The sequence below is a fragment of the Ptiloglossa arizonensis genome, chromosome 8, assembly GCF_051014685.1.
Source record: "Ptiloglossa arizonensis isolate GNS036 chromosome 8, iyPtiAriz1_principal, whole genome shotgun sequence".
Taxonomy (NCBI): Eukaryota; Metazoa; Arthropoda; class Insecta; order Hymenoptera; family Colletidae; genus Ptiloglossa; species Ptiloglossa arizonensis.
In genome coordinates this window covers 6,837,665-6,861,988 of record NC_135055.1, presented here as the reverse complement: position 1 = coordinate 6,861,988, position 24,324 = coordinate 6,837,665, and the positions used below count along the sequence as shown (strand labels likewise).

Sequence of the window (24,324 nt, the reverse complement as noted above, 5' to 3'; positions counted from 1 at the left end):
AAAATATTGAAAATTATTAGTCGAGTCCACGTCGTGTTTGATCTCATTTTAATCAGGAGGACCTCGTCGATCCATTGATGACACCATCGTTGCAAAGCTAAAACGACAAACCTTAATCGATCATTGCAATAACATGTTTGAACAATGTCGAATAATTTTTCCTTGGCAGTTCTTCGAAGAAAAAAGTTCTTCGTGTAAAACATCCGACCCGATTTCCAGTTTTCCGCACCTGTCAACTTCCCAGCTCTGCACAGTACATAGAGGTGTGCGCGGTTGCTCCGTGTGCAATTTCTTCGAGCGCGTACACTACATCTCGGTGTTCCCTGGCTACGAAAACCTCGAGTGTGTACCTCGCGTAATAATGGGTTTCGTTAACAACGGATCCGTCGATAACGAATGAAGGTGTGCCGCGATTCAATCCCGAAACAAGCCCACTCGTGTTTTCGTTGCGTTGGCTCTTTTTCCAATCGACCTCGGGCACCGACCACATCCTTGCCCCCCACCCCCACACCTGTCCCACGTATCAAGGCCAAACTCGAAACAATGCGGGCGTCGAAGTCGGTCGCAGCTTTTATTGCCATCTAGCGCGGCAAAACCGTGTTCAAAGACATAGGGGATAAGTTGGCCAGGTGGCGCAGCAACTTGAATTCGAGACTCTCGAAGGCTTATTAAGGCCAAGCGTCATCCGGGACAACGACTTCCTTCTGGTCCCTCGTCGCGGGAACACCTCACCCCCCACTCTTCACCGCCCCCGCCCCCCACTTCCCACGGGTTTTGGTAATTTTCTTGGCGCGCTCCTTTGAATTTTTCATTCTTCCCTCTCCCAACGTTTCTCCCCTACTTCTCCTTCTGGAATTTTCTCATCGTCCGTTGGCGTTTCATTTCACTTCCACGGTATATTGAGCATTGTTTCTCCCGTCGTTCCGCGGCGGTACCCACTCGGAGAAATTCGATTGGAATCTCCTCCACTCGTCACGAGATTGAAAGGAAGAAACGGAGGTGCAATCGTGTTATCGCTGCGATGAAATTCAGATCGTGGACTGTTACGATGGAGCACAGAAGTAGGCGGGGCGTGGGTGGGTGGGAGGGGGGGGGGGGGTGACAGGAGAAGGATAAGATGAAATTCGAAGGCGGTGTTTTTCTTTCTGACGTGCAGCGAACGATTCTGGTCGGTTTGTTGAGAGAGGGTGAGTGGGGAGCGAAAACATCGGGAGAACTTTACAGCTTTACAGCACGGAGAGGATATATTCTTGTCCCTCCGAGGTTACGTTATCCCCCCCCCGCGCGTGAAAGACAATTTCAACCCCGGTTATATGTGAGAGAAACTAGCGTTCGTCGAAGGATAACTGATGTCGCCTGGGAACTCGAATTTGGTAATAGAATTTAACATTGTATACGGTGCTTCCCGGATATATGAAACAATTTCTATCCGGATATGTGAAATTGTTTCTACCCAGATATACGAAATAAATTCTACTCGGTTGTGTGAAATGATTTCTACCTTGGTATGTGAAATAATTGCTACCCAGATATATCGAATCATATTTACTCGGATATATGAAATAATTGCTACCCAGATATATCGAATCATTTTTACTCGGATATATGAAATAATTGCTACCCAGACATATCGAATCATTTTTACTCGGATATATGAAATAATTTCTACCTTGGTATATGAAATAATTTTTATCCGGATATATGAAATAATTTCTATTCAGATATATGAAATAATTTCTACTCAGATGTATGAAATAATTGCTGCCCAGATGTATTAAATCATTTTTACCCGAATATATGAAGTAATTTCTACCCAGATATACGAAATGATTTCTACTCGGATATATGAAATAATTTCTACCTTGGTATATGAAATAATTGCTACCCAGATGTATCGAATCATTTTTACCCGAATATGTGAAGTAATTTCTACTCAGATATATGAAATAAGTTCCACCCAGATATATCAAATAATTTTTACCCGAATATACGAAATAATTTCTACCCGAATATACGAAATAATTTCTACTTGAATACACGAAATAATTTTTAATAAAATCCGAGGCAATTCCTACCCTTGATGTATGAAACAAATTTTACCCGGATACACGAAACGGAAAAAAGAATATCATGCAATATTAACAGGCTTTCTATACGAGGAGTAATAAAGATTGTTTTGAAATATAATTAATTTTCCTTAATGGAATCAAATATTTTTTACGACACAATCCGACTTAACTCTAATCGTTTTCTACGAAAAAGTATTAAGTCATGTGTCCCAAGAGAACAGTGTTCCAAAGGTATTAAAATTTAACATTGCTATTAGTGCATATAAGAAATACAGTGCGAACAAAAGAATAAAAATCAGAAAATTAAGTTTTCTCTTAAAGAAAAGTATACATCTTTTTAAGAAAGTGGTGTTACTTTTGTTACTTTGGTTCTTGAAAAGAATTTTACTTACTTACTGGTAATTATATAAGCAATGCTTTCCTAGCATATCGTGAAAACCTAGCAAAAATTGTTGTCCTGTATTAGATATAACTATTGCATAGTAGTAATATGTTGCGTCTACGCCAATGGGGTTCTGCGTACCGCGTGTTTCTCATTATCTCTCTCCATCTCACTATCTTCTTCTTCAGTCAGTCCGCATGTGTCTGTTACAATTAGAATTGAACGTTTGCGTGAGAACACTAGATTCTTCAATAACTTTTTTCGTTTTTTCCATTGTAAAAAAATACTATGAAACTTCAACTGTCGAACAACTGTAAATATACGAACGAGTCTATAGATCTACACGAAACTTCGCACACGTTCATGAAACATTAGTACCGCGTATAGAAAAATAAAACAACGAACCATTTCTCCATTTCTTATCGAACGACAAAACTTATTAAACAACCTATCAAGGTGTAACTCTTCCACTTTTCTCGCGTTCCCACCACGTGATTTCAAGTAAACGGTAATCCATACATAGTTTTCCACCGTTGTTTTCCTACGTAATTTCTCGCATGAAAAACAACGTAAACATCATCCATACCACAGGAATCTCGGTGTAACGAAAAAAAAAAAGAAAAAAAACGACAAACCCGATGAAACGTAATTGCTCGAGGATGTTATAAAATCGATCCCGATCCCCCGTGGATTCTAACATCGCCACTCGACGCTTCCGGCATCGTACTCGTCAAAATCCCTCGAAACGAGGGATTATCAGCGATCCCGAGCACTATAGAAAGTACAAATTATTTCCTCCCGCCAGTACCCCGGGCCATTTATTTCCTCATTCAATGGGAAAACAACACCAACGAGCGTTCTCCACCACCCCCGTACGAACAGGAGCACCCTTTGTCCTTTTCTACCAGTTATTATGTACTTTAATTAACGGAAAACATGAATCCTTCTCCACCCTCCTTTCAATCCGTTTTCTTCAATCGGTCCACGGAAAGAACCGGAGATTCCTCCTTTATTTGCCTCGCCCGTATTACTTTCAATTAAATTGTCCGCGGATCTCATTAAACTCCGGCCGAGAAAACTTTCTTCCACGACTTTTCCTCCGTCCCGATCTTCTTCTACTCGCCCCCATTTTCTGGTATTCGCGATTCCGTCGGATTAAGTGCGTGCACGGGTCGCCGACGAATGTCGTACGTACTCGAGGCAGGAAACTTTTTCCCGGGGAATTGATTAGCTTCATCGAGCGACGAAAAGAATGGAGGATCCTCGTTCCCTTTTATCCACGGCGAAAGGACTTCTTTTCATTGCATTTCCTTCCCTTTTTTCTTCTTTTTTTTTTTCGCCCTCCCCCTCCCCCCCATTCGTCGCGTTTGCCAATTTGTCCTGCACTCTCGCACCGCTCGCCTTTTCTCCCGCGGACCTTTTCATATTCATTTAATCCCTTTCGTTCTTTGACGGACGTTTAGGGGATGGTCCTCGTGCTGAAGGATTAGTCCTTCCTTCCTTCGTCGAGCCGAAGGAATCGTGGTCGCTTCGGATTCGTTTGAGAGTGAGTGAGATTTTCTACGAGAAGAAGTAAAGAATAATGGTAATTTTTTTTTTATTATAAACTCGTAATTGCTACACATCTGGCTCGAATAATACAAAAGAAGTGCCAACTTCGGACGGGACTCCGCACTGACGAGTCGAAAGAATTAAATATTTTTTTTCTTGTTTTCTTCAAGTTTAAAGTGTGTAGAATGTTATGTGAAAAAAATATTAAAAAATTCTAACATTTAGCAAAGTTGCAGCGATAAATAAACTTGTTCTACGTTTTTCTCAAAACTACAGCTTTCAACCTGCCCGAACGAAATCTCCGGAACTACAGATCCGATTTACTTCAAATTTTATTCAGATATTCTGCATAGAGTATTCTACAATGCAGCTTACGATCTTTTTAATGCGTTAGTTATTTAATTTTTCATAAACGTTTAAAGTCACTTTTTTGGATAAAAATGGGTGCTTTTTCTTCAAACTTTGACCGTTTCTACAATTATTCAAATTTTCGAAAAATCGTACGCTACATTTTAGATAATAGTCTCCAGTTTATGAATCGATAACGTTTTTTTATTTCAAACCTCTCAGTTCTTGTCAACTGTGGCGGGCAACGAACAATGTTTCACCAGAAGGGGTTCTGGGAATAGCGAATAACTTCGCCATTTTGTACGATTTTTACTTTTGCAAAACTGTAAAACGAAGCTGAAAGTTATATTTATATTCTCCGAAAAAGACTACATTTTGCATGTAGTAACTACTTGGAAAAAAAATTCGCAAAATTTACCCACTTTTTGACGTCTCAGAATGAGTGTCGCCCCATATATCTCGAACCTAACGCAGAAGTCTCTGAAAGAGACTGAAAGTTTTACGTTAATTGTTAGAAATTAATCGACATTATTTTCAGACTAGTGTTTAACGAAACATTTTTATCCATTTCGATGAACATCCAAGACACAACATCCTGAGTGTGAGTGTTCTCTAATTTATAATATCCTTCCATGCTTCAACTTTTTCACATAAAGCTTTGAACAAACATTGCAAACCAGGAAACTAAAGCAACTGTTATATGCATAGCAGTTGGAAATGTGTTATTGCTACTTTGAGATTTATTTCAATGATCATTTGAATGCACTAGTATTTTTGATCCAAGCTTACCACTTCAAGCTCCAATTCAATTGCACGATTTGAAATTACCTACATAGAAATTGTAAATTTGTTACAAATACCATCTATACGAATTTTTTATCAATGTGTAGTAATAAATATCCAATTAGTGTTCATATTGGTTAATGTACCGGAACCTGTTTGTCGAATTATTAATGGAAAATGATCATTGTAAAGTTTACTACTTACAATATAATCTTCAGTTTTGCTAATAGTATCTGCTATTTTTGCATCCATCCCAAATTCTTTATTTACTTCTACTGCAGGATGCTGTGTCCCTAAAAACGAAATTCTAGAGTAAATTTCGTTCAAACATCTTCGATTGTTTGTAAGTTGTTAATTAATTTCAATTGGCACCTTCTTTTCTTTCTGGAGAGTGAAAAAAAATTTACATCGATTTACGAATGTGCAAAATTTAAAACACATTTACGATGGGGGGTTCGAATAACCCCTTTTCACGCAAATCGATAGGAATTATTCTGCATTTTGTATAATTTGTTCTATTCACTGATACACAAAATGGAAAATAATTCACTCATAGTGTACAATTCCTTTATAAATTATTGTTATTGATTTCCTTTCGTTCCGTGGATTAAACCTGATTGAAAACGTACGCGTTCGTTCATCATTAATAATTCATCAGTGAAAAAAAAACAATCAACTTTATTCCAGCTCACCACTGAATATTTTACGACGGTATTTTCACGGTAAATTCTGGTGAACAATATACCTCGAGAGATACGAATATTGAATATTGTCGTTGTCAAAACATCACCCCCGGTTTTCGAAAATCTCGTTGATACGAACCGATGAAAGTGAACCGCATCGGGAAAAATTATCATCATTATCGCGTCTTTGCGATGTAAATTAAACGAAGTGGCACACATCATAACCGAGAATAATTGAATAATTGCGTGATGGCGAGACACAGCCAACTGCTTTTAAACCTGACCTCGAATTATGGAATCAAACTATCCGATGAAAATGGTTACGTCTGCCAGAGTGTATATTACATCATCGACAACAATACGATTCATTTTCTCGCGAGATTGTGAATTTTACCTATTTTTCAGCACCGGTTAGGTCCGTCTCCCGCCATTATTATCTATAACAAGTTCGAACGATATTTTTTTTATATCGAACCGTTCGCTCTACGATTCAAGTTTCGATACACGTGTCATAATCAGCAACAAATTCTAAAGTTTTTTTCCGAACGACATTCTGTAACGGTTTTTTTTTTTTTCTAATATTTTCAACAAAATATACTTCAGCCTACGTATATGGCCAAGATTAACCCATAGTTCTCACGTTTTTACAAATTTTTTAAAGATTCAATTGCCGAACAATGTAAACCTTCTTTCTAATTTCAAACCGAAGGTAACTCTCCCGCCAAAAAGTTTCCTCCGCTCGAATCCCGTAAGAAAATAACGCCCGCCGCGTTATCCTCGGTTTCTCGTCTACGCTCGGGATTGAATTTTTATCAAAAGATTCCCATTACAGCCTCGCTTCTAAGAACCCATGAAACGCCCGATATTCGGAGAATATTTCCGCGTCGTGTCACGCCGGAGAGATTTACGTCTCACCTAACCTAGACCTCGCTCCCCCACCACGCCCCGCACCTCCCCTCTCCTTCGCGCAATGGCGGTGAATCAGCCCTACGCGGGAAGAAAATCGCGATTTACCGCGAGAATCCGGGCCGACGAACGATAAGTAACGCCGCTACGTGTAATTAAGTGCCAAAAAGACTAACGTTTTACGGTGAAAGGGGTTCCTTGCGACTTATGGGGGACCGTAGGGGCTCCTCGAGGAACTGCACGGGTCTGAGGCGCTGTTTTTTTTTTTTTTTTTTCTCGCGAGGGTCGTCGATCCACGCCAACCAACGGCAAATGGATTCTTTTTTACGCATGCCCGCAAGCGACGTAGAGAAATATTTGCCTAATTCGCCGCTTAGCATGCGGAGAAGCTGGCTCCCTCACCGCCCCCTTAAAAAGGGGTGGCGAACTTTCTTCACGGGTCGTCCCCTCCTTTTTTCCAACCCTATCCTCCGTAGTCCTTTTTACCACGAGAGGACTCTCGTTCACCCCCGTTTTCTTTCTGCTTCGTTGGTACTACTTGCATGGGGAACAACGAAGTGGCGAGGGGAGTAAGGAGGAAGGGGTTGAGGAATTAATTGTATGATTCCTTGGGGGGAGCGGGAGGGGAGAAAAACTAATTCTCTTGATTTTAGGATCACGTGGACCAGTTACCTCTGATGGAACGTTCAAAATTGTTGCATCACTGACGAAGACCTAACCTAGAAACGGTGACGACGTTGATACCCAAACCTAGCACGGGTTTGGAAAACTGTCGTTACAAGTTATGGTAATGTGTTAGTAATAACACATGGACTGATTAACCCTGATGAAACGTTCGAAATTGTTGTAACCCTGACGCAGACCTAACCTAGAAACTGTGACGACGTTGATACCCAAACCTAACACTGGTTTGGAGAACTGTCGTTACAAGTTATGGTAATGTGTTAGTAATAACACATGGACTGATTAACCCTGATGAAACGTTCGAAATTGTTGTAACCCTGACGCAGACCTAACCTAGAAACGGTGACGAGTTTGATATCCATAGTCCGCTTGGTTTTGGAAAACTGACGTTAGAAGTTACGATAACGTGTTAGTGATAATTTAAACAGAGCCTAAATATGAAGAAACGTCGCTCGAACTTAGCTAACAATGGGACCCAGATCTAACTTAGATCTGAAAAAATGTTTGGTGCGAAGTAAGGGGTCTATGGATAACAGTTGTTACAATGATCACAGCACCGTACTTTAATTTAAAAAATGGCGTTACAGACTATTTATTAACCCGTTTTGTAATGTTATAGCCACGTGTTGTTTCTACGTCTCCTGGAAGTTTAAATAACCGGTGCCTCTGATACATTTAATTCACTACGCCCTTTATTTGTGCCTCTCCAGTTCTCGCAAAGTATTTCCACGCAGCATGGTAGCTTACCTCAAAAGAACTACATAGATCTCCAAAGGAACGAAGACAAAGACGACGGGTTTAACCAAGTTATGTACTCGCTTGCTTTGTAACTGCGAGTTAATCAACATTTTCTGTATTTACGTTCCCTTTGTCCTTCCAGTTCTTGGTGTACAGGGTGTCGCGTTTTTATCAACGAACGGATGTAACGCTGTACCTTGAAACGTACGCCGAGTCAAAAGAATTGGTGTCAAAGTCACTTCAAAGTCGCTTGCGTAATTTAAAAAACAACAGAAAAGAAAATATACCATTCTGTATGGTTGGTGAATATCTTAGAAATGTTACGAACAAAACGACGAAAGTCCAACGGAAGTACATTGTTGCAAAGATTGCTGTAGTAAACGTACAGGTTCGATATTTGTTCGCAGCATTTACAAATTGTCCCTACTGGATCGAAATTAAAATCAGTAGTCACACTTTACATCGTTGCAAGAGTGAAATATAAATTACCGCGAAATAAAACGGCGGAGATAACTGTAATTATCGTTTTACCGGGATAAATAAAAATAAAAATTTAACCAGAAGCATTCTGTATTAAGAGGTAGTGTTAAACCAAAGAGACCGCACAAAAAGTTAAAGATAAGAGCCCAGGAGCACGTTCAAGGATGCTGCACATTTTATTCGACCTATCCCCCCCCACCCACCCCCCACCCCTCATTCCACTCGTCCCAAATTAAGTCTCTCTCGAGTACTTCTCGGATAATGCAAGAAGACGCACGGACTTTCTCCGCCTTCATTAGCATAATTCCCCTTAACGTTCAGGATTCGGGTTAGATATTCATTAACGTAATTCTCGGTAATATTTAGCAGGCTAATGCGCTTCCCCAATGGAAAAATCTCGGATTCTCGAGATTCACGGTTTTTGGACACTATTTAGCGGTTGCATCTTCGAGATGTCCTGGTCTCTGACAAATCCTTTGTCTCTCGATTGTTCTCTTGGCCGCTAGGCGAGTCTAAACAATGGAAAGTGTTGGAATACAACGACATTGAACCATGCAGCACTTGAGAAGTCAAGTTATGGTGGATGAACTCGATACCGGCTTTCCTATTTTTTCTGTTCAGTTGTTCATAACCATACTCCGCTGCATCACTGTATTACATTTATCAAAAGATAAACGTCCTATTTACATTTTCTCTTGTGCTAAACAATTCCCTAATCCCACAGAAAGTATTGCTCGCCGTGTTGGTCAGGATAGCTGGATTCGATGATCCACGAAATTCGAAAAAAGCTGATCCGAAGTAATCGAACGCAACAGGAGCTACTTCGTGAACTCTGTACCCTTGAATTATGCTACAATACGGTCGAGTGCTTTCCAGAATGCCAATGCATCGTCCACGTGCGATCTAGCTGGAAAATGAAAACAATAACGTCTCGTGTGTCGCGTGCAACTAAAAGAAGGTCTAGATGTGTCTAACCGTTCACGAAGTAACCTTCTGTTTCCGATTACAATCAAATATTGAAGATTGTCGACCGATTGTCACTTATCCGGTTGAATATTGCTCGTCGATCCCAATATCCTCGCTCGACACGAAACATTCTGCGATCCGATACCGGTGTCACCTTGCTACCTGCTCGAATCAGTATGTCTACCGCAGATGTTACAAAACCCAACGCAACACCGCGGCTCGAGTTCATTCTCGGGACAGTCTCGAACCAAATTGGTCGAATTCTTCTTACGTTTCGATTTAACATCGAATTCGCGACACGGCGCCAATCCACGTCAAGGGGAGACCTTCCAGATGGAAACCACGATAGAGACCCGAGCAGGACGTGTGTCAGAGATAACCGTAGAACGCAATTTCGCTGAAACTATTAAGTAGAGATTAAAACATTGAGGAAGAAAGTAGTAGTAACATTTTGTAGGAAACGTGCGACGATGCAGCCGGTCTGTTTGCATTGTGGCCACGGTGTGTAATCATCGTCGCGATAATTGCACGGGCACGTGGTCCGCGCTTTATGCATTTCGACGCATCTCCCAAGCCAGGATGCAGCCAGCTCGTTAGCGAAATGGAACGCGATTGCAAGTCTAGCCTGATGCGTTTCACGCGGGCCGTTTGCTTCTTTCCCTCGACTCGTGTCTCTTTTCCCTTCGTGCCAACGATTATACGCTTCTTTTTTCTTTCACCGCGGTACTCCTTTGGTTAGACCGGGCTTTCACGGTACCGTAGTTTCTCTGGATTCCCTCAGGCTTACGGTTAGAAGCTCATCGCTCCTTGGTCGCCTTTCCTTGCTTTCTTGGTTTTACTCTTGCGCTTCACTTTTGTTCTCCGCTGTGTTCCGGTTGCCGAGGACATTCAATCCAACCCTGTTTGTCGTATACACCCGACTGTTTTGCTACTTTCGAGAGCGACGAGCTTCAGAGGTTTCGCCACGCATGATTACTCCGCGATGGAAACCGAAACTCGTCTGATCGGGCTTCTGGAATTTTTGCTCATCCGTGGTTGCTCGATAGCAACCGAAACATCATCAGGATGTAAGAGCTTCTCTTTGGTTGGAATCGTTTAGTGACCAACGAAAGCCATCGATGCATCAGCCCTTCCTAATTTATTGTATTCAATTTCGTTTGAAAATCCCAACATAATTATGGAGGATAGAATCCTATCTATCTCACGGATAGAATTGAAAAGAAGGATTGTCGAGATAAAAAATTAGACAACTTCTGAAGTCTTCTGTATCTGAAACCAACAGTTTACAATTTATAATATCAGATATTGGTGAAGCAAAATTCCACCAACTATATCTCTGAAACCATTAATCAGGTGCCTTGAACACTTATCTGCATTATCTTTGGATCGTCCTTTATGCATTCAGTACCGATACGTTCCTCGTGGCTTGAAACATTTCAGGATTCTTTTAACTTCTGTCACTGCTCTTGATATTTTGACATCTCAAACGTCTCTCTTAATCTTTCCGGTTCTTCTGGACTTTTCTGAACGCTGGTCGCCTGGTTGCAATTTTTTCTTTTCAACTTCTCAAGCTCCACTTGCGCCTCGAGCGTTCACAACCATCTGAACTTGATTTTTCTGCTTCTCTCAGGTTTTCGGTTCGCCTCGATTTTTTTCACGATATCTCTTCTTCTTTATTTTGTAGGTGCGTGTGCTTCTTCCTTTTACCGTCACTTTACTTTTCACGATATCATAGTGTCTCTGGCATACTCCTTTTCCTTTTCCTTTCTTTCGCTGGGAATTTTGATCCATCTCGGTGCCCAAGCTTTTCTCCTTCCGCGCCATCTCCACGACTGATTTCTCCCGTTTCGTACCTCGGTCCGCCTCGGTTTCACCATTTTGATCTCGCTCAGTCCCTGTCTCTCCGTATTTCGTCTCCCAGTGGTTCTCAAACGCAACATCCCGTTTAAAATGATATTGTACGAGGTGAATTAACGAAAACGCATCACTCGAATGCAAACAAATGTATTAACGAAAAGTTCATAATTACATGCACCGTTACATATTTCTTTTATCTGCATAATTACAAAAGACACTGGTATTTTCTTCCAATGAAATCTTCTTTTTAATATTATACCTAAAGATATCTGCTCTTGATATTTTGACATCTCAAACGCCTCTCTTAATCTTTTTGGTTCTTCTGAATGAACCACGAATGATCTGTCGATAATAGATTAGCTGTTAGATACGTATATAATCGACAAAAAATAATACTTGTCGCAGAAATTTCCCAGATTTCTCCAGAAAAAACTACAGATAATTATGGTGATACAATTTAAAATATTTTATTTATAATTGATCAATTTTTTACTGCTAATTGTACTAATATTTAAATTGGAGAATTTACCGACTAACTGTATTACCAATAGACCACGAATTACAACGATGATGCATCAATACATCGTTCATGTAAAATTATACAGGATCACTGCCGTATACGTGTCTCCCTCTCTTCTGTTTCTGTATCTTCGTCGCATATATCACAGAATCCGTCCTTTTCCGTTCCACAGTTCAGTCCCTTTATCGATCTCCATCATCCATCTGCCTCTGTCCGTCACCGTCCGTCTCTGTTTGTTAATTCTATCGCGATCTCTGCCGGTTGCCACCGCATCCTCCTCGTCTACCAGCCCTTTTTCATTTACTTGAATTATTTCCGCGGTGTCCTTTGATGGCGACGGACGTCCGGTGACAAAGGTTACCCGTCGGTTTTCGTGGACGAGGGCTTGACGACCGCGCGAAAAAAAAGCGACAGTTTCTACAATCTGTTCAAACGCACCGAGTTTTTGTCTGGCGTCGAAATAATCCGTGGTCGAATCGTCGGGTAAACTGAAAATCCGTTGTAAATATCGAAGAGAATTAATCGAACATACCAAAAATGAAAATTCGTCGCATTTTCAAGCGTCGCGAACATTTCATATTCGTGACATTTTTCCTAACCTCTAAACACACATTGTACGCGCCCATGCCACGTTCTCGTCCGCTTGTTCTCGACGAAAAAATAATCATGCGTTCTACTGTACCGTTCCGAACACAAAGTAGCGTTTCATTACGCGGGTGGTGTGGTTGTGCATTTGCATTTTCCGGTACAAGAAACACGAATGAACGCGACGGGAAAAGAAACAAACTAATTGCGAAGCAACGTTAAGCATTTCGCCAATTCGCTTACCATTGTAATTACTGTTATTTGGTAATTAGAAGCAATTTACCCAACGACCGACCGAAATTCCATTAATACCATTAACACTGTTGTTATTATTAATCTCGCCAAGACCGAGTGTCATTATTGTCATTATAACAAATCCATTATTAGTACAATGTTGTTCGTTCCGGTAAAAGCAATTTTACCAACAAGTAACGCGTAGCGAACTCTCGTGTCGTTAAACGTTGTGGCTTCGGTTCAAAGCGGCACGAAATTAACCAACACGAAATTGTATTTCACGCTGAACAGACTAATTCCGTGAAATGGAGATGATGGCGTCTTTATCCATGGTTACAGCCAATGGTGGAGAGCTGCGCCACACATCGTGCATTTGACACCTTACTTTACCGACGTGTCAAGCGGCAACAATAATCTATGCAACCGTTTTGAACGTTTCGGTCGTTTTATTCGACCAGAAACCGTATTCGAATCGGTAAAGCGAACCATAATTGGAAAAACAGTGGACAAATTCTGGGGCTTTCGTCCTCAACGGTCGTTAATCGAATCGACTGATCCGGTCGAACGATTTTAACGTCACGGGAAAACGATAAACGCGGGTTAACCGTTACTATGAGAGCGATACTGATGCAAATAATTGTCTCTGAAAGATAACGAATCCAGTTCCTACTCGGTCGATAAAAAAGCCCGTGAATGTTCTCATTTTCCGTTTATCAACTTCGCGAACCAACCTCCTTCGATATATCGATTTCTCTTGTACCATTTTGGTCTAAATTCGAGTTGCCATATGCAAGTTTTACGCTTGAAAGAAAGTAATCTCATTAAAAAAAAAAAAACAAGAACGGATAGAACGAAATTGGCTAGCGATAGTGTCTCGAGATGGAAAACAACGCTCGTGGGGATACGGAAATAAATGGAAGATTAGTTTAGAAAGTGTCTGCAAAAATGATTATCGACGCCGTGATTCATCGTTAATTATTCTGGTAATATGATATGAGCATGATCGCTTCAAATTCATTTTTCTCTGTCTACTAGCGTGTCTCGTTCGCTCGTATCGTCATTTACTCTCTCTCTCTCTCTCTCTCTTAGTCTGGATTTACTCTGTTACGCACTTAATGAACCGTTTCTGCTCCCTTTGCGGGAACGAGAGGATCGATCTCTCCTCCTGCGGGGAGCCAAACGAAATCTAATCGGTTGAAATTTCGTCCAGGAAGTTCACCTCGAGGAGCACACCAGACACTCCTCTGCGTGTACGAGCAAACGCTCCTTCCTCCAAATATACTCGCTCCATCGGTACTCGACCGGTTTAATTATCCTCTCGTTGGAGAAATTTCGTGGTTATCGACTTTCGAACCTCCCGAACACAACCGACGCGTTACCTACCTACACTGCCATCTGGTTTCGTTACGTACTCACGTGTCAGAAAAAGCATAGAAATACAGTGGCTAGCAAAAGTTTGCTAAAAAATAGTCGACTGTTGCATACCCAGCTAAATACATTTCGTTTCTTTTGAAAAATAAACAGATGTACGGTCTAGAAACATTCTACTTATTTTCAAGGTATTCACAATTTTACATATATATGTACATTGTTATTCGGAAACTGCGCTGCACTTATATTACCATTGTGTTGACATTTGGTGATGCATCGACAGGTTTTGTTTTCGGGGTTAATGTTCAATTTTGCCATTTGTGTACAGGAAATTAATTTAATTTTCCTCTCAAAACTGCGTTACCCTGTTTACATCTACCACATATGTAGAGGTTATATTTTCTAACGTATTTGAAAGCACATCGTTTGTAACCTAAATACATTTCACTTTCTGGAAAATTGTACGGTTGTTGAATGTTTGCAGTTAAGCAACCTTTGATCGGTTTCTGCGAACGTGTGTTATTAGTTTCGCAGGAAATTCATTGTGTCTCTATCGTCGAAGGCTCCCGGTGTTTTTCCAATCTAAACAAAACAAAGACGACGCAAATACGAAAGCGTGACTGCGTCGAGAAACATACGAACGAACGGATCTGCGAGAACGATACGAGTTAAGATCGAAGGATTCGAATCCAATATGAAAGATTCCAATTCTATTCAAATACGCGGCTTTCGCTGTGGGAACACGACACATGTGCAGTACGTACGTACACTCGCACGTTCTTGTTAGACAGGTGGATTTTCAATATCCTACAACGAAGGAATATCGAAAGGATCATCTTATCGTACAACTTATCGTATATCCGAAACCCTCTCGCGTATCGACTTCAGGAACTGTACAAAATAACATATCATTGCATTTTGTGCAAAATTGTTTTTATATTCAATCGGTAAAATAGAGAAGATGTAATAAAATCTTATACCCTATATAATTCAATAGCTTTGTTGTTGGCATTCTTGACGCATGAGATCTTGCGTTGTCAGTTATCGTGCATGTTTCTTTTTACCACGTACAAATATATTTCTTTAATTTGCTTGCGATATATTTTCATCGTAGTGAGTAGATTAGTGAAAAATGTCAGTTTCAATTTTATACATCTACAGAGCATATTTTTATTCACGCCCAAATGTCGTAGGATATCAAAAGCAAAAAGTAGTACAATAAATCCAGAGTGTTTAATTCAAAAATATTTTTATTCGCGCCTGAATTCTGTATATCCATCACCGAGGGTTGAAAAAACTTAAATAAATCCCAGGTGTCTGATGCTACGGTCCTGGACAGGTCCTCCCGTTTTATCTCTAAAGGAGGTATATAGAGTAGCCTGGAGCAGTGCCGTCTACAGGCTCGACCCGGTACTACGTCAGTGCAGTCGCCACTTGGCTCAAAAGCATATCGCGCCCTATCCTCTGAAATTTTGACGTTTTTCAACGTCGGGATCGAGGACGCTCTTCATCGGCATTACCTAGATTCTCGTAAGTAGTCTTTGAAACCTCTGTTCATTCGATTCCGGTTAGTTCTCATTAAAAGATCTCGATTTACGTTTAGCTCGCTCTACACTCGCAAGAAAAAAAAGGCGGGACAAGGAGATCTCGAGAACCTTGACCTTAGCCTTAGGCTTTGACACGTCCGTCAATGTAGCGTCACATTGTTTGATTATTACGACGATAAATTCGTGAACGGAAAAAAGCGGCCGATGCGGTATAATGCGCGAAAGAGGTCGATAACATCGCGCGCCCGCGCAATTCTTGCGTTTCTTCCGCGAGCGACGGAGAAAAGAAGTAGACGAAGAAAACGGATCTGTATGTAGTATGGTTGTACGATTGTGTCGACACATGTGAAAATAAACCGTGTTCTTGCATCGCCCGGAAGGCACAACGAGGAGGTTGGTGCGTGTAATTGTTTCGCCGTGCGGTGAGTGGATTGCCCGGGAGGACGAATTTCATGTTATCGATCAGCTGCGAGGGATACGCTCGCCAATGTATCCGTACGCACGGTCGCGTGCATCCGGTGCATTGGTTGCGACCGTTGCTCTTCCAGCATCGCGACTGGAGTTACAGAATTTTTCGTATAGTCGATAGAAAAAGTACAGTGAATCGTGTAGAACATCAAAACGAGTGCACGTAAACGCAGTAGCGAACGAGATTGTCGTAAACCGATCTCGTTGCGTTTAACTGTGGTCGACTATTGCGTTCGATGGTTGAAATAAGAGCTTTGAATATCACACTACTTGGCTAAACCTCGAGAAGTTGGTTATATCGTTTCCACCGACTATAGTTCGTGTCGTAGCGACGTCTTCAGATTCTTTCGGGAACCACTCTCAACGAAACATTTCGGTTACGTAGGTTAGTTTATGACGGTTACCACTGCACTCTGAATTGCAGCGCAAGAGATTCGGTAAGACGATAACGTCAAGAGACTAAAACCTTCTTTTTCAAGAACCGATCGAAACACGGTATCTCGAATCGTGTAAAAGAGTCAAAAATATCTATTTTTTATTTGATTTTTAATTGAGATCGTAGGTTACGATTTCGGAACGTATGTATCGTGGATATGGTACACGCGACACTTTGTTATTATTTTCGTTAGTAAGAAAAGAACTGAAATTCAAGTATACGATTATTCAAGTAGTCAAAGACCTTGAATGGTCAAGATCTTGAGAGTTCCCTACTCTATCGATGTATCCAGAATTCATTGCAGGGTAACTGGCTGAAAACTTCCGTTTGAAATAACTTTTCATCTGTTGATTTTATATATAAATTGTTGTCTTTCTGTTAAAATGTTCGAATATCGTCATTATTTGTTTTAATATGGTACTACCCATTGAGAAAATAAATTCAATGATACGTTAAAGTTCCTTTGACCTTACTTTCCAGTAAGTAAAAAAATATATAATAATAGAGTGTCTTACGTAATATTTTGAAATGCACGTATCGTGAAATTTTCTCTCGGGTTTCGTTAGCAGTATAAAAAATTCCTTTTTGTTTAGAATGACGCGTTTCTTTAACCGTTCGTTCCCCTCGCAGGGTAGATAAAATATTTCCTTCGTCAAAGCTCCTGGCGCGGTTATTGCTTTTAAATTAAATCCTCAAGGAATTTCATTTTTCCCAGTTTCCTCCTTCTTTCAATCACCGTACCACAGCCGCTTGTAACGACCGTCGCAAAGTCTGAATTGGTCGCTGTTTTAATTAAAAGAGCATCATGAAAAGTTCGTGGACGGAAAATTGGAATTGTTCACGGAGATAAAGTGCCTTCGAAGAAGAATTCAGCCTCAAGAAGCTGCAGCAACAGACATCCTCGTTAACGTTATTCGGTGACGCTTAATTACACGAAATTAATAATTTTCGAAGTAACTTCTAAATAACGTCGATCAAACTTGAATTGATAAAAACGTAAACGTTCCCTCTTTAAAAATCGTAAATTGAAACGATATAAACGATTAGCTATTGAAACTTTTGCCTTTTGAAAATTGAAACGTAATGGCTGAATAAACGATGAACGTTTATAGATTATCGATCTTCGTGTATTACAGAATTTTGCTAAAGGACTTAGTTTCAAACTTCGACAGCCGATGCATCCGCGATTGGACCTATTATGCGATCGAGTGCGCATTATAATGCACCCTCGTGCTTGACGAATGCTCTTTTCACGGGCGTAACGGTCGTTCCGTAAACATAGGCGCACCAGATGGCGGCACTATAGCGGCGTGTTAGTTTCCTCAGCTAACATTGAAAATTTTAGATCTCAGAGTTTGGCCGACAGCTTGTTCCTATTTGATTGTACAGCGTGTATATAAACGGATGCATCTCGTGTGCGCACTTCTGACTCTTTTTCGATCGATTGAGATACAAGTCAATGGATCTCGACGAATTACAAAATTCCAGGCGAAAAAAACAAAATGGCTAAAGCTGCAGTTTACATCTTTATGCTATGTCAGTTGTTATTGAAACATTGTTAGAAAACGCGTTTAATTTCGATTTTCTTAATTTTTTCTGTACAAGAATATTAAGAGCAACATTTACGCGAGAAATTTATTTTTTCGCGCATAATTTTACAAGTGAAAATTATTAATAACTTCCTCTCGATCCATTCTTCTGTCGCGTTTGTCGCGATTAATGGTGTTCCGCAAATTGCCAATGCGTAACTCTTTCACCGGGGAAGCCACGATTCAATGTGTTACATTTGTAATTGCAACCTGAATGTGTAAATTATACGTAATATATTTCTTTCGCTGAAATACATTTTTGTGTCGTACTCGCAAAACTATTAATTTCAGAATTATCGAATCGAATGCAAAATCATTTTGTTTCGACTTTTAAATAAATTATGCCAGGTGTAAAAAATTGTAACGTTGTCATGGATAAAAGAGAAAAAAAAAAGAAGAATTTTATTATATTTTTCGGTTTCTTTGTATCCCGGAAGCGACAAGTTTTATCGTACGTACGCATACGTATGTATATGAGAGCTTTCCGATATCTCACTGTTTCCGTCATATTACAGAATCGAGAAAGCTTTCCTGGGGAAAGAGTCTCCTAAAAATTTAACATCTACTCCGTCTTCTGTCCCCGTTTCTTGTTTACGAGATGTTGTTGAGGATATTCCACGGAAATGGAAAGAACAAACGAAAGAGATCTCGCAAGTCGATCGGTAGACAATCGTGATAACGGCAGCCATTTATTATTCTGAACTTTATTGCGTGTCACTCTGGCATTCCAGTTGCGTTGACTAACCGGAAACCGGAGGCCATTCCTTGAAGTTCCCGTAACGTAGTTGGCAGTCTTACCGCTTTTAATCGTTGCATTCCAGATTGTATACTCACATAGTTTTTAATTTGAGCTCATTTTTCAGTTTACTGATTATTTGATATTTTACAGTACCTTTACTTACCCTCTATCCATGCCTCAGCGCCGTGTGACACCGTCACAGGCCTTACTTTTAGGAAAAATACTTCATTCGATAAAAGAGATTTTTAAATAATTTCAATTATCAATAAAAATATTTTCCTCCGTTTTAAGCAATGTATACGTGTACACTACCATCATTTGAAGTTACAGTAGGTTGCATATTCATATTTATTGTATTCGTCTATGGTGTACAGTTATAAGTAATGTTCGTTCAACTAGTTGCAATGATTTTATTGTAACTAATTCGAATTTCTGATAGAAAGGAACTATACAGCAATTATATAATATTAATTCTTCCAGAAATTATATAATCACCAAATAATGTTTCACTCATTGAAAGATTATGTCACATACTTCTGATTTGTGAGCACATTTTTGCTTAAAATACGAGCCATAAAAATTGCGCGTTCGAATTGGTCGTTCTATTCAATTTTTTTTCATGTTAAACACTAATACATTAAGGAAACGCCACACGAAAAGAAACAAAATGGCGTTTCGATGTTACTGGTGTGATGCCTCCTGAAATGACCTACTCGGAACTCGAACGTGTGTATTTTTCGGCATGGACCTTCCAAGACACTACCCGAACATTGTCCATAATCAATAAGATAACAACCTATATATAAGCCTACACAAATACTCGAGTAAAGCAGTCTGCATCTTGAATTGAATGAAATTAGTGAAATCTTGCAATACTACATTGCTACTCGGAACATTTTATAAAGTTAAATTATTAATTAGAGTTGTTGATCGTCGCGATTTTCACCAACCCATCGCTACTTTAACTCCGAACTTGGACAAGGTTCGAATCCTTCTGTACTTAGCGAAACAGGGGAATTCGTCCCGTCACACTAGCATTGCTTGTGTAATTCGATAGCAAAACACGAACGTCCGTTGGACCGAATTCTATTTTGGGACACACTGGAGTTTGGTCGCGAAGTAAAAAAGTCGTCCAGGAAACTAAGGGACAGAAGAATACTTTTTGTGACCTGGAACAAAAAATAAAGCTTATACAATCTATATTGTATATAGATTCTTGTCCATAAGTCACTTATCAAATTCTACTCGTAGCTTATTTATTTACATCGAAAAGTTTGCAGTAAGTTTTAGCTCAATATCGATATAGCAAAGTAAGTTAACAATTGTTTTTAGTGATTTACATCTGGTAGTGTACATATATCAGTGAGTGTCATCTAAAATCGTACACTGTTATTATGCAAATGTAATACAAAAACTGCCACAATCGCTGGATATTAATGTCATCGAACACCTGTGACATGAACTATAAAAAAAATTCGATTACATAGAATTTTTAATAAACAAGACTTTATGACCACATTACAAGAAAAATGGAACAGTTTCCACCTGAATTACATGAAACTTTACTTATTCAAATGCGGTTTATTTCATCTTATTGATACGTCTATTAGCAATAATAATAAATCATTTCATGTGTACGATTTTTAGTGACAGGTGCTTGTAATACATTTTCAAATATGTTCAATTTGTTAATAATAAATAAAGCTCTTCATTTATAACTATTACACATTGAATCAAGTCATGTAAACGTAATTATATAGAAATTTTCCTCATCCTAAACGTACAATAACAATGTTTTTTGCTCGTTTTAATGCTCGTGCTGAAGTATACAAACATTCCGTTTTTTTCATTATCAATATTCATTTATTCAATTTTACCTTACGTATTTATGAGTATCGTTATTAAAAAGTGAATTATAAAATTAACTCAACTTCAAGGACTTTTTCTACCATTGATCAATTCAACGATGAAAGAGTTAAAACAATTGAAAATACAATTGGGGATGAAAGTATAAGAAATTCCAATTGTTCTTTTCAGAAGGACCAAAACGAGAAAGAGAGAACGGTAGGAGGAAGTTCGACGTACAACCCCTTCTCGGACGATCTCTACCTAGACGACCAGGAGCCTTTGGAGGGTTCTGGTCGAGGTGGCAGTGAAGGTCGCGACGACCTTGAAGCATCCGGTAGCGGCCTTGGTCCAGACGACGAGGACGGGGACGACGATCACGGTAAAATAATACTTCTCTTCGGTTTAATAACCTTCAACTTCAACGAGTAAATTAACGACCTGTCCAATTAACAGAAATTTACTAATTACGAATTGAAATACCGAGACAACTCGGGCACGAATAAGACACAGAGATTTCTAATAGAAATTTCTTCAATTTCATTAATTACATTAATAACTTTTATGAATAATAAAATTCTAAAGTTCCTTATTTTACAATTCAATAATATATATATATATATATAATTTTATTATTCATAAAAGTTATTAATGTAATTAATGAAATTAATGAATATATATATGATGTATTTGTGTAAACTTATTTTATCGTCTTTGAGACCAAATTTCATTGAAGTTGATGCATTGTGCGTGATTCGTTAGTCAGTGTTACGAAAAGGATCGAATCGCGACTTTATTCTCGTTTTTTTTTTTTATATCAAAATACCAAAAGAGCGAGCCGAAAAATTTTAACCGTTTTCGAACGAAATAATCGAACCGACTCGAGTGATCTTTTTAAAAAAAGCTACTCGCTCGCGTGGCGTCTACTGTGCGATGAAGGGAGGGGGGAACACGCCAGGAAATTGATGGCGTACAGAATTCTCCAACCTCGTTCTGCCATTCGAAATTTTCAATGAAAATGTGAAACGTGTTGCGTGACTTTCACGCGCCCCGGAAACTTTTTTTTTTTTTTTGTTTCCTTTTGATGCTCAACGGATTGGAAATTTTCACACTTTGTAGTCGGTCATGTCGTCAATTTTTGACTTTCCGCTGGTTCCGTTCCCCCGATTTGATTTACGCGTTGAGGAGAAATCAAAATTAGGAAATTATTTTCACCGCTGCCTTGTAGCGATCGAATAGAAAGAAGTAGTTTAAATATTTGATATTTTTTTAGTGCCAAAAATAATGTTACCGCGTTTGGTAAAACATTACTTACGCATCTTTCGAGATTTTTAGCTGGTGCTATCGATTAAGATGATGTAGTAATTTTTTAATATTATTCTGTTAATGAAATTTTATACGCTGTCAGTATAATTATAAGAGCAGAAGATTAATAATTTTTTCGATGTAGAATCTTGTTCGAAATTTTGTTTTACTATTGTAACTTTTTCCGGCACTGTTTATTTTGAATTTTTAATGAAAGTAAATAATAGTAAGAATTGTAAGATTTAAAATGAAACCTCTATTAGAAATTTTGCTTTTTCCTCGATGTTTGAAGAACGACCTTCTGGAGAATAAACAAAAGTCCGGTGTGGTTAATTCTCGCGAAACAAATGGGAAAGGCAAATTGGACCGCAGAGAGACACACGATACATCCCGTGGTGATGTATGAAACCGGAACGGATATCGTTAACGTATGTCAAAATTCACGATATGTCGAAATCATAGCCAGATTTGATTAAATGCAGAATAAAATTGCCACGATGACCCACGATTGATTTCGTTTTTATGCCATCCGTCCATCATTAGTCCGTCTCAACGCGTGAATCGCAGTTACTAAAATTTTATCTATTCAGAGTATCAATTGTACGAGCCTACGATAAATTATTTTTCCATTTTGTTTATTCCAGACTTCAGTAACAACAATAGGATAGACCCTCCGGTGCCCAACAGGCCAACAGAACCCGAAGCACCATACTCCGTCGATGAACCGAGTGTCAAAACTAAAGAACAGGTGAATACGATTGAAAATCGAATACCTGGTCCAGATACGAGGAAAAATCGTATTGAAAACGAAAACTTTAAATAACGTAATTTAATCATCGGGTAAACAATAATCTGAACTATTTTTTTTTAATAATTATCGTACACGTGTTATATATTAGAATAACTTGTATATACGACACATGTAGAAATAGAATATTTGTACACTTCAATTTGATTAGATTTACCGCTATAAAGGGTTCAGATTTATATTCTCAAAATGGCGCTTCAGGGGTAGGACGTTAGTTCCAAACTATTAAAAACTCTGGGCAGGTGTAGACGATATTTACTGTTTTATATTACGAAGATACGTTCGTACCACGATATACGAGTGTAGTTTTCTTTTCACTGGTTTCTTCGATTAAGTAGTGGAGGCGTTGTAAGTCAGAAAATAAGAGATATATACCCAAATAATATTATCCAGTATACAAGTTACCATTGTACGTGACAAAGACGATTTTCATTGATCGGATTAACGGTAAAAAATTATTTTACATCTACTTCGATGTAAAGGGGAAACCCACCAGATCTACCGAAATACCTGAAGGTTAAGGGTGATTATTAGATTTGTTTGAAAACACATGCCCCTGCCCCTGTTAAGCAGCCGAATTAAACGGATTAAACTGATTAAGCCGTGTCCCGTTGCAGACGATCGACGAGACTGTAAACCGACCCGACAACGAGGTCGATGTAATCGAGCCCTCAGGTGTCGAGAACGACCACCCGGACAACGTCGACGTGATCCACGAAGTTTACATCATGAATCCGAAACACGAGGACCGCGCCAGCTCCTTCTTTGCTCAGCCAGGCGTGCTAGCAGGTGAGTTTCCCGAAAAACTATTCGCGATCGAAAATTCGAATGAAAATTTTAAAAATTCAAATTTTCATACGAATGAAAATCGAAGTAGAATTACAATACCATTGTTCTTTACTTCTCTTATCAACGAAATAAACTGTAAACACTTTGCAAGTTAATTCTTAATCGACTTGCTACCAATAATAGATCAAACTTTTGCTCTCTATTCAACACGTGGTTTCTTACATTCTCGGGTTTAACGAAGTAATCGGTAAAAAGAACTTGATTCTCCATTCTTCCTTGCCGACACGCACGGTACAATTAAAACAACGCTAGATGGCATTACAATACAAATGTACCGATACTCGTTCAGTGTTTATATTAATTTTATTAAAAAAAGAAAGAGAAGAAGAAGAACTTTCAGCGTTGCTATCTTATACGATCTTGACTCTAAATTAATGTATCTCGTTTTTTTTTTTTATTAACGACATTTTTCTGAATACAATGCAATTGATCTTATCATTCTCAATTCCATTAATTATGCGCGTGTCTCGCTGCACTGTGGCGCGATCGCGCGTACGTTGAGAATTTGCGGAATAGAATGCCTTTAAATGCTAGATTTCCCACGTTACGTGGGTCCGAATTGCGTCAAGGGATTAGGTTAT

General features: G+C 39.3%; 1 protein-coding gene across 1 annotated transcript in view; it reads left to right on the top strand.

Moving 5' to 3' along the window:
* The window catches only part of Sdc (Syndecan), a 222,029-nt gene that overhangs the window by 189,976 nt on the left and 7,729 nt on the right, over positions 1-24,324 (top strand). The window contains exons 2-4 of the mRNA XM_076319356.1: positions 20,974-21,163; positions 22,731-22,834; positions 23,512-23,683. Coding sequence (XP_076175471.1) covers positions 20,974-21,163; positions 22,731-22,834; positions 23,512-23,683 — 466 coding nt within the window. The remainder of the gene's footprint in view (positions 1-20,973; positions 21,164-22,730; positions 22,835-23,511; positions 23,684-24,324) is intronic.